The 12,291-nt window shown below is 46.0% G+C and overlaps 1 protein-coding gene across 4 annotated transcripts in view; it reads left to right on the top strand.

Annotated features, from left to right (window-relative positions):
• The window catches only part of LOC110492195 (signal peptide, CUB and EGF-like domain-containing protein 3), a 108,141-nt gene that overhangs the window by 81,257 nt on the left and 14,593 nt on the right, over positions 1–12,291 (top strand). For all 4 annotated transcript variants that reach the window (XM_036947151.1, XM_036947149.1, XM_036947150.1 and 1 more), the window contains 2 exons: positions 8,498–8,614; positions 11,648–11,770. In XM_036947151.1, the coding sequence (XP_036803046.1) occupies positions 8,498–8,614; positions 11,648–11,770 (240 nt within the window). The remainder of the gene's footprint in view (positions 1–8,497; positions 8,615–11,647; positions 11,771–12,291) is intronic.

Here is a 12,291-nt window from a genome sequence, read left to right as displayed (position 1 = left end):
ACCACACTACACCACACAACGCTACACCACACTACACTACACCCACACCACCCTACACCACACTATACCACACAACACTACACCCACACCACCCTACACTACACTACACTACACTGCACCACAGTACACCACACAACAGTACACTACACCACACCACCCTACACTACACTACACCCACACCACACTACACCAAAGTACACTACACTACACCACACTACAGTACACTACACCACACCACAGTACACTACAGTTAACTACACCACACCACACCACACTACACTACACCACGCTACCCTACACCATACCACACTACACTACCCCATACCACACTACACTACACCATACCCCACTACACTACACCACACCACACCACACCCACACCACACTACACTAAACTACACCACACTACAGTACACTACACTACATCACACTACACTACAGTTAACTACACCACACCACACCACACTACCCCACACCACACTAAATTACACTATACTACACCACACGATACTACACTACAGTACACCACACCACAATACACTACACCACACTACACCACACCACACTATACTACACCATACAACACCCACACTACACCACACCACACCACACTACACCACACTACACCACACAACGCTACACCACACTACACTACACCCACACCACCCTACACTACACCACACTGCACCACAGTACACCACACAACAGTACACTACACCACACCACACTACACTACACTGCACCGCACCACACTACACCACACTACACTACACTGCACCACCCTACACTACGCTACACCACACTACACAACACCACACTACACTACACCCACACTACACTACAACCACACCAGACCACACCACACTACACTACACTGCACCACACCACACTACACCCACACCACACCACAATACAGTACAGTACACTACACCACACTACAGTACACTACACCACACTACACCACACCACACTATACTACACCATACTACACCCACACTACACCAAACTACACTATACTACACCACGCGACACCACACCATACTACACCACACTACACTACACCCATACCACACCACACTACACTACACTGCACCACACCACACAACACCACACCGCACACCACTACACTACACCACGTGACACCACACTACACCACACTACACTACAGTACACTACACTACAATACACTACAGTACACTATACCGCACTACAGTTAACTACACCACACCACACTACACTACACTACACCATACTACACCCACACTACACTACACCATACCACACCACACTATACTACACTGCACCACACCACACTACACCACACTACAGTACACTACAGTACACTACACTACAGTACACTACACCACACCACACCACACTACACTACACTACACCATACTACACCCACACTACACTACACCACACCACACTACACTACACCATACTACACCCACACTACACTACACCACACCACACCGCACTACACAACACTACACCACACCGCACCACCCTACACCACACTACAACACACTACACTACACCACACCACACCACACTACACCACACCACACCACACTACGCTGCACCACACCACACCACACTACGCTGCACCACACCACACCACACTACACCACACTACACTACACCACACCACAGTATACCACACTACACCACACTACACTACAATACAGTTAACTACACCACACCACACCACACTACACATCAACACACCACACCACACTACACTGCACCACACTACACCACACTACACTGCACCACACTACACCACACTACACTGCACCACACTACACCACACTACACTACACCACACCACACCGCACTACACAACACTACACCACACTGCACCACCCTACACCACACTACAACACACTACACTACACCACACCACACCACACTACACCACACCACACCACACTACGCTGCACCACACCACACCACACTACACCACACTACACTACACCACACCACAGTATACCACACTACACCACACTACACTACAGTTAACTACACCACCCCTCACTACACCACACCACACCACACTACACATCAACACACCACACCACACTACAGTACAGTACATTACACTACACCACACTACAGTTAACTACACTGCACCACACCACACTACACCACGCTACCCTACACCACACTACCCCACACCACACTAAACTACACTATACTACACCACACTACACCACACGATACTACACTACAGTACACCACACCACAATACACTACACCACACTACACCACACCACACCACACTATACTACACCATACTACACCCACACTACACCACACCACACAACACTGCACCACACTACACCACACAACGCTACACCACACTACACTACACCCACACCACCCTACACCACACTATACCACACAACACTACACCCACACCACCCTACACTACACTACACTACACTGCACCACAGTACACCACACAACAGTACACTACACCACACCACCCTACACTACACTACACCCACACCACACTACACCAAAGTACACTACACTACACCACACTACAGTACACTACACCACACCACAGTACACTACAGTTAACTACACCACACCACACCACACTACACTACACCACGCTACCCTACACCATACCACACTACACTACCCCATACCACACTACACTACACCATACCCCACTACACTACACCACACCACACCACACCCACACCACACTACACTAAACTACACCACACTACAGTACACTACACTACATCACACTACACTACAGTTAACTACACAACACCACACCACACTACACTACACCACACCACACTACACTACACTAAACCACACCACACCACACTACATACACACACTACATCATCATTCTCTTTCAATCTTACACTGTAGGGGCGATATGCCTGGCACCCCATAAATAACACACTTACAGAAATGTAAGATTGTTCAGATTGAAGGGCAAGACGAGGGTGTTTCTGTTTGTATTCTATTCAAAAACAGCAGCCACTGTTCTTTCAGTGTGTCCCTCATCTCTGGTACATACACTAAGCCACATCACACCACTCTACCACACCACACCACACCACACTACACTACACCATACTACACCCACACTACACCACACCGCACCGCACCACACCACACCACACTACACTACACTACACTACAATACACCACACAACACTACACCACACCACACTACAATACACCGCACCACTCTACACTACACTACACTACACCCACACCACCCTACACCACACTATACCACACTACACCCACACCACACCACTCTATACCACACCACACTACACCCACACCACACCACCCTACACTACACCACACTACACCGCACCACACCACAGTACACTACACCACACTACAATACACTACACCACACCACAGTACACTACACTTAACTACACCACACCACACTACACTGCCACACACCACACCAACACTACACTATACCACACCACACTACACTACACCCACACCATACCACCCTACACCACTCTATACCACACCACAGTACACTACACCACACTACACTACAGTTACCTACACTACACCACACCACCCTACACTACACTACACCACACTACACCACACCACACCACACCACACTACACTACAGTACACTACCCTACCCTACACCACACCACACTACACTGCCCCACACCACACCACACTATACTACACCATACTGCACCCACACCACACCACCCTACACTACACTACACCACACCACAGTACAATACACTACACCTCACCACAGTACACCACACTACACTACAGTACACTACCCTACACCACACCACACTACACTGCCACACACCACACCAAAACTACACCACACTACACCACACCACACTATACTACACCATACTGCACCCACACTACACCACACCACACTACACTACACTGCACCACCCTACACTACACTACACCACACTACACCCACACCACACCACACTACACCCCACTACACTACACCGCACTACACCCACACCACACCACACTACACCCCACTACACTACACCGCACCACACTACACTAAATTACGGTACACCACACCCCACTACACTACACCACACCACACTACACCACACCACACTACACCACACTGCACTACACTGCACCACCCTACACTACACTACACTACACTGCACCACACCACACTACACCCACACCACAGTACAGTACACTACACCACACTACAGTACACTACACCACACTACACTACACCACACCATACTACACCCACACTACACTACACCACACCACACCACACCACACTACACTACACTGCACCACACCACACAACACCACACTGCACACCACTACACTACACCACGTGACACCACACTACAGTTAACTACACTACACTACACCACACCACAATACACTACACCATACTACACCCACACTACACTACACCACACCACACTACACTACACCATACTACACTACACCACACCGCACTACACAACACTACACCACACCGCACCACCCTACACTACACTACAACACACTACACTACACCACACCACACCACACCACACTACGCTGCACCACACCACACCACACCACACCACACTACACCACACCACAGTATACCACACTACACTACACTACAGTTAACTACACCACACCACACTACACTACTCTGTACCACACTACACTACACTACGCTGCACCACACTACACCACACCACACTACACCACACTACAGTTAACTACACCACACTACACTACAGTTAACTACACCACACTACACCGCACCACACTACACTGCACCACCCTACACTATGCTACACCACACCACACCACACCACCACCCCACACTACACTACACAACACTGCACCACAAGACACTACACTACAACACACTACACTACACCACACTACACTACACCACACCACACCACACCACACTACACTGCACTACACTACACCACACTACACTACACCACACCACACTATACCACATGTAGGTTTAGGTGGCATGTACATGTAGGTGGCAGACTGACTGACTGACTGACTGACTGACTGACTGGGCCATGAAAGGGAGCCATAGGATTCAGCAGGTCTATAGTGTGATTCTAGTTGACTACTGGCTTTTTAGTGCTTGTGATTCCTCCCCTCCCCCTCCTATTTTTTAATTAGATGTTTTGACCTTCAAGATATCATGTTTAGGTAGTCCCACATGACCGTACAGTATTTCCATGACAGGTAGCTGCCTGGGAACCTCAGGGTTTTCAGCCCAACACCAGCCACTTGGCTTTTGCTCAATAACTGTGACATCTTAAATGCAGCAGACAGATAGCAGAAAACATCACACCACCACAAGCGCAACAGAGTATCACAGCTGAACAGGCTTATGGCTGAATATACTGCTTGGACATTTTTTCTTAGCTGTGTTTTTCATGCATATCTTTTTTTGAGTGGACAATGTCCTAAGATCAACAGCAATATACTCATTCTTAGTTAAGCGGTGTGTGGCCAGCACTTTCTCAGGCCCCGCTGGGTGACAGGAGCAAGGGCTATATCCCAGCTAGCTGAGATCTGGCCTGGCTGGCCATTGTTATTGGGAAGTTTGGGGTGCAAAAAGGAAGAAGGAAATGTGGTGAGCATGAAGCCAAATAACACTCATCTACCCACTTAAAGCCAGTGCCATAAGTGAATAAAAGAGCTAGAAACTCAATCAAAAGAATTCCTGCCTTATCAGAGATGTGGCTGTGCTGTAACATTCTGTAAAAAAAAATGACCTACTACAGTACAGAAAGTGCATAGTACAGTGTTGGGATATATAAACTGAACTTCACAACCTTTTATCTTGGTTTGAACAGTCAGTGTTTCCCAGATGACAGAGGACCACGCGTGGTCCATCAATCAAGACGTGACATGTCTGGCCCGGCCAGGTCCAGGGCCTGGAGGCATTCCTTACCCCTTCCTGCCCCCCGTCCTCCCCCATCCCCTGCTGATCCCAATGAGGGCATGGTGGGAGTGCCCTTATCAGATCCTACTAGGTCTCCCTCAGAAGGAGCATCACTGATAAAGGCCTTATCTACTCTGTGTAAACAGCCTCGGCCAGGCATTGTTTCACTGTTCTATTGTTGTAATATTTATTTGTTCTGAAGGATTGTTATTTTGTGTAACTGAGGGGGGAAGAGATGAGGTGATGAGGTGAGTCGTAGGCCAGTCTGGGACACTGTGGGTCTGCGACGGAGGAGGATTGTCGAAAGAAACCTGTGGCCTTAGATTTTTTTATTTTCATCATTCTCTTTCAATCTTACACTGTAGGGGCGATATGCCTGGCACCCCATAAATAACACACTTACAGAAATGTAAGATTGTTCAGATTGATTGGCAAGACGAGGGTGTTTCTGTTTGTATTCTATTCAAAAACAGCAGCCACTGTTCTTTCAGTGTGTCCCTCATCTCTGGTCCCGTGTCCCCTTGCACGTACATGGGCCTCTAGCCCTGCCAACCCCCGCATACCTCACTGTACCTGCTGGTAAACAACGACCGTAGTCCCAGGCATCCTGACACATCCAAGCCCATCCCTTGCTTTGTACAGTGTAGTACAATACGCTGCAGGTTGCTTCTTCCCATTGAATCCTATTGATCAGAGATGAATAGAATATGTCCCAGCAGCAAAGCATGTCCCCAGTCAACACCAGTCCTGAGATGGTGGCTTGCATCCCAATATCCCAGAAGAGTGCCTTCAAATGAAACAAATGATTCTAGTTCATTTCTATTTTTGACTTTGGAGTTGAGAGCTCAGTAAAAGTTAGCTTTTTTTAGCCCCAAAATGATAAACCAATGTGGTAATACATAAAACGAACCGCTCAGCATCTCTCATTTCTCAGTGTTAAACAATAACACTATAAGATTCCATTCAGGTTATTGGGAAAGAGTTCACAAAGTGAACATAGTGGGGATCACTTCCACTTCTTTAGCTGGATGAATATCTACTCTTTATGCCAAGTTGCCTTTTAGGGGTTGTAGAAACTTTCAACATCACCCGGTGTTCCTCCTGAAGCACCGAAGACACCCTGTCTACTCTTTTGAAAGCTGATCACTTAATAGTTGTTTAATCTCAACCCAATCCCACGTCTTTGGCTGGAGGTATTCTCACAAGAGGCTTGCCAAAACTCCTTGGCTGTGTCTCAAACAGCACCCTATTCCCCATATAATGGTGCCCTATGGGCCCGGGTAAAAGTACTGCAATAAATAGGAAATAGTGTGCCATTTGTGACGCATCCCTAGACTAGTAACTTCTCTCTCAAGGCTGGACAGAGTTCAATGGTATAAGGGATTACGCCTCAAGTATGAACATTTGGGGATGTCCACTGTGCTAGAAGGTAAAAAGAGAAAGAAAACTCCCTATATTGCAGCTGACAAAGTTAAGATCTTCCTTCTTGTTCTTGGTAACCCAGTATTTTTTAGCTTTAGCAGTATTCCTATAATTGCCATGTAATGTATACTATCAAACCATTATCATCTTTTTGATGTTGGGCTGACAGTGCCTTAGAGCCAGGTGAGACGAAGTTCAGGATGGGGAGAATATAGACTATGAAATGCCTGGGAACCTCCCTACATTTTCTATCCTTTTCAATTTAGCCAATTAAATTTCCAGTAAAGCTGTAGCTAGGCCCCCGTTCTCTCCAGTTCCCAGCTCTCTTCTCTGTAGACGCTGTCTGGACTTGACATATGTAATTGCTGACATTTAAACATTGGATAGTAGGCTACCGAACCCAAATGTCCTCCACCTTATTATTTTAATGGTCTCAGCCAGGGCTCCATTTTTATTTACAGGCATGGAGAGTGATATCAGAGGTACATGTATGAGAGGCCAGTGGTGTTCCAATTATCTGATAAAGTCCAGCAGGGAATAAGGATAAGAGGAAGTAACAACAGACAGAAAGTTATTCTCGTGCACCCAGTGCAAGGTGGTGGACCTGGAGGGCAGGGGTCAGGGTCAGGGAAGATGACTGGAGAGATTCTTTAGACAGACAGAATCATGACCCGCCTCTGGTCTCACGTTACAGCACATTCCTAGATAAGCAGAACTGCTTCTCAGACAAATGATTTCCACTTGGCTTCAGAACACAATAATAAGACATTTGAGATAGTGAGTTTCATTAAATGGTTATTTTTTAGTGGAAGAAACAGTGGTATAGTGAAATGATTGACAGGTAACTTTGGAATTGAAAAATGGCCCAAAGCTCCTGTTATCAGTAGGTGAAACATTCTTGCTACTGCTCAGACTGGCAACCAATGTCTCATACCAAACAAAATGGTATTCAATTTAAAAAACATTATTTATTTATTTTGCTGTGTCCCATTGCAATTTATTTCTAATCCAAGTCGTCATATATATATATATATATATATTTTTTTTTCTATTATAAAATCTCAAATGAGTTTTGAGAAGTTGTGTAAGTGAATAATGTGAACTTCTCTCTGTATATTCCCCTCTTCCCAGACATTGACGAGTGTTCTTTTGACCGGACGTGTGACCATTCCTGCGTCAACTCCCCCGGCAGCTTCCAGTGCTTCTGTCATAAAGGCTATGTTCTCTACGGTCTGGCACATTGTGGAGGTGAGGTGATGCTTATTCCCCCTCTCAACGTGTCTGTACACCATTACTCACACAGTCCACCTCACTTTCTCTAGAAACCACACCTGCCTGCTAAGTTATCCATAATAACTTGAATCTTCATTATCATTACTGCAGCTAGCTTCTATAGCAACTTGTTTTTTTTATAGCCTGTTTGTATGGCTCCCTAGTTCATATTGCTTACCAGACCAGTCGAGTCTAATGCTAGCAATCCCGAGGTGAAGGAAGACTTGATTTTTGTGAGTAGTACACAGTAGCACACATGACTCCACCTGTTGCACTAAAACAAACAATTATTATAAGAGGTATGTGCATGACGCTGTGGTGAAGTTGTTGATCTATTCCAGTGTGGTAGAAATAAAGGTAGGCCGTCTCGTGTGCCAGATCTGCAGGGCAGAGAGAGGGGGACCCGTTTGAGCGCATCAGGCTGTTTCATCGGCCCTTTCATGGTCTGTGTATCACAACTCTGAATCTGCTGCTGTCTCCAGAGCCTGAGGGCCTCTCAGAGGAGGTGTAGAAATAGAGAGAGAGAGAGAGAGAGAGAGAGAGAGAGAGCGAAAGCCTACATACACACACAAAACACGTTGCAATTATTTCTTCTCCATTCTTGTTCGTTTTGACAAGTCTACCAAGGCAGGAATGTTATGATAGCATATTTCCAGGACATGGAATGTGGTAATATGTGTGAGTGAGAGGGATGGAGAGGGCAGGAAAATTGCCTGGCATAAGAGCTGTGTGTGTATCTGTGTGCCATTGTAGAGTCCTCCTAATGATGAATGACTCTTCCCTCCCTCTTCTCTCCCATTAGAACTGTTTGATAACCCTGAGATTTATGTTGCTTCCCCTGCACCTCCTCTTCTACAGCAGTGACCAGGGTTGTGCTATTCCCCGCCGTAGCTTATCAGTTGAAACATAGCTCCCAAACACTCCAGAGACTGCTGCTCAGTGCTTAATTTAACAATGGGCTCACCCCAAACAACCCCTATAAGGTCAGTGACCTGCTGTCAAGGAAAGTGTGGAGGCCTGTCATCACTGGCTGAGAGAGACTTCCCCGACTGAGACGTTCTCCTTCAAGCCATTAGGAAAACATCACGTTAGAATTACACTGGGGCGTTAAAGTGAGAGGTGTGATATGAGGTGGCACGCTAGCTATAGAGTTGATAGGTGTTACTGTCTGGTACATGATAAATCCATCTGAATTAATCAATATGTTGTTTACATAAAACCAGGTTGATATTTGATCACTAAGATACAATGTATATATATACATGTTCTATTTGACTCGGTTACAATCACGTGATAAGCATTGAGTAGATTAGTAGACTAATGAAGACAAGAAAGGTCCCAAAGAACCTATCTTCAAGACAAGGTACCCCGTTATAGCTAACAGCCCTAGATCAATGCTGCAGAGCCCTAGATCTATGCTCTACAGACGTGGTGCTGTCTGTCTACTGTTGACCTTCACAGTCAAACTGTGATTAGCCTATTCTATAGCCTCTCAGTCTCACCGGAGTTTGGGGCAGAAGAATGCGTGTCGGGGAGATGATAGGTATTGATGTCTATTGAAGAAAGCAAGAGCCGCCGGCTGAGCTTATTTTCATATTTCTTTTTGTCCCCCCTGGAATTGGAGTAATGCCTTCGACACCAGCGGATGATAGCAGCCACATACAATTGTCAGCATGCATGCCAATCTGAAAGTCTTTTACTTCTCTCTTTGACTCTCCCCCCTTATGTTCCCGTCCTACATTGGCCTCTGGGATACATGAGTTGATTTCCTCTGAGGATGCCGAAACAGAAACAGACAGAGCCAGCTCTAGAGATGGCTTGATAAAAGCATACTCAAAGTCTATTCACATTTCAAGCTTGAGAAGAATAAGAGGAAAAAATAAACTTTGCTTGGCATAGAGAAGTGATTCTCTCTCCATCTCCCGCTCTCTATTATTTAAATGGAGTTCTTCAACATGAAGGTTAGACTTCAGACAAGTTGTTAGACAGACGGATGCATCTCCTTTGCATTGAGCGGAGCTGGCAACTCAACACCAGCCAAACACTCTTGATGAAGTCATCATCTCCATGGCGGGACAGAGCACTGGAGGCTCGCAGGCTGTTATTCACGCCGTACAGAACAGGGAGGAACATTTTCTATCTGCAGGCCACATCATCAATCACTGTCATTATCTGTGTTCCTCTGCTGGTGTCCCTGTCACTTAGCCTGGCTGAGCACTCAGCCCCGAGCCACACTGCCTTGCCTTGTCCCCCTCATCACACTAATAAAGTCATTTTCTGTCTGGGTTCCTAGGCAACCTCCATCTGGTTCCTGTATGGTTTGAGTGGTTTTGGTTTCTGTGTGTTAAAAAGTGATTATAATTTACTCCTATCTGGCTCTGCAAAGTCCCTCCAAATGTTCTTCTTCCCAACGAGAGTGAGCTTTGGGGGAAGAGAAGTTGAAGTTTCGACTAAGGGGACATGCATAGCAGTGATATCACATGCCCTGGATTAGACTTCAAATGAGCATTCAGCCTGGTTTACCAAAACACACATTCATCTTCTGTAGAAGTGATCACTGACAGTAGAATTGACTTCACAGAAACTCTGTTCATTTGCAGCTGTCAGAACACATTCTCCTTTGTTTCTTTCAATTATTCTCTCATCTATCATGATAGCTCAGTTATATTGATGTTATTTCTTCTCTTGCAACCAAGTTTACTGAGTGAGTGAGTGAGTGAGTGAGTGAGTGAGTGAGTGTGCATATGTCTATGTGTTTGGTGTTTTTTGGATTTCCACTCATATGAGTGTGGGGCAGCAGGTAGCCTAGCATTTAAGAGTATTGTGTCAGTAACTGAAAGGTCGATGGTTTGAATCCCTGAGCTGACTAGGTAAAAAATATGTATTTGTGCCCTTGAGCAAGGCACTTAACCCAAGTCGCTCTGGATAAGTGTCTGCTAAAATGTAAATGAGTGTGTTAGACTCTGTGTCTAGACATACATGGTCATAACTGTCTTCTTCCCTTTGCAGATATTGATGAGTGCAGTATAAACCGCGGTGGCTGTAAATATGGCTGTGTAAACACTCAGGGCAGCTACGAGTGTACCTGTCCACCTGGATACAAGCTTCACTGGAACAAGAAGGACTGCATTGGTATGTAACAACACTGCCACCCAGTGGTCAGAAGATTGAAACATACATTGTGATTTGGTTCCAAGTAATGGAAAGGATGGTCAATCAATCAATCAATCAAATGTATTTATGAAGCCCTTTTTACATCAGCCGATGTCACAAAGTGCTATACAGAAACCCAGCCTAAAATCCCAAACAGCAAACAATGCAGACGTAGAAGCACGGTGGCTAGGAAAAACTCCCTAGAAAGCCAGGACCCTAGGAAGAAACCTAAAGAGGAACCAAGCTCTGAGGGGTGGCCAGTCCTCTTCTTGCTGTGCCGGGTGGAGATCATAACAGAACATGGCCAAGATGTTCAAATGTTCATAGATGACCATCAGGGTCAAATAATAATAATCAAAGTGGTTGTAGAGGGTGCAACAGGTCAGCACCTCAGGAGTAAATGTCAGTTGGCTTTTCATAGCCGATCATTCAGAGTTAGAGACAGCAGGTGTGGTAGAGAGAGAGAGTCGAAAACAGCAGGTCCGGGACAAGGTAGCACG

Source organism: Oncorhynchus mykiss, chromosome 16, assembly GCF_013265735.2.
Source record: "Oncorhynchus mykiss isolate Arlee chromosome 16, USDA_OmykA_1.1, whole genome shotgun sequence".
NCBI classification, from domain to species: Eukaryota; Metazoa; Chordata; class Actinopteri; order Salmoniformes; family Salmonidae; genus Oncorhynchus; species Oncorhynchus mykiss.
This window is presented reverse-complemented; position numbering and strand designations above follow the sequence as displayed.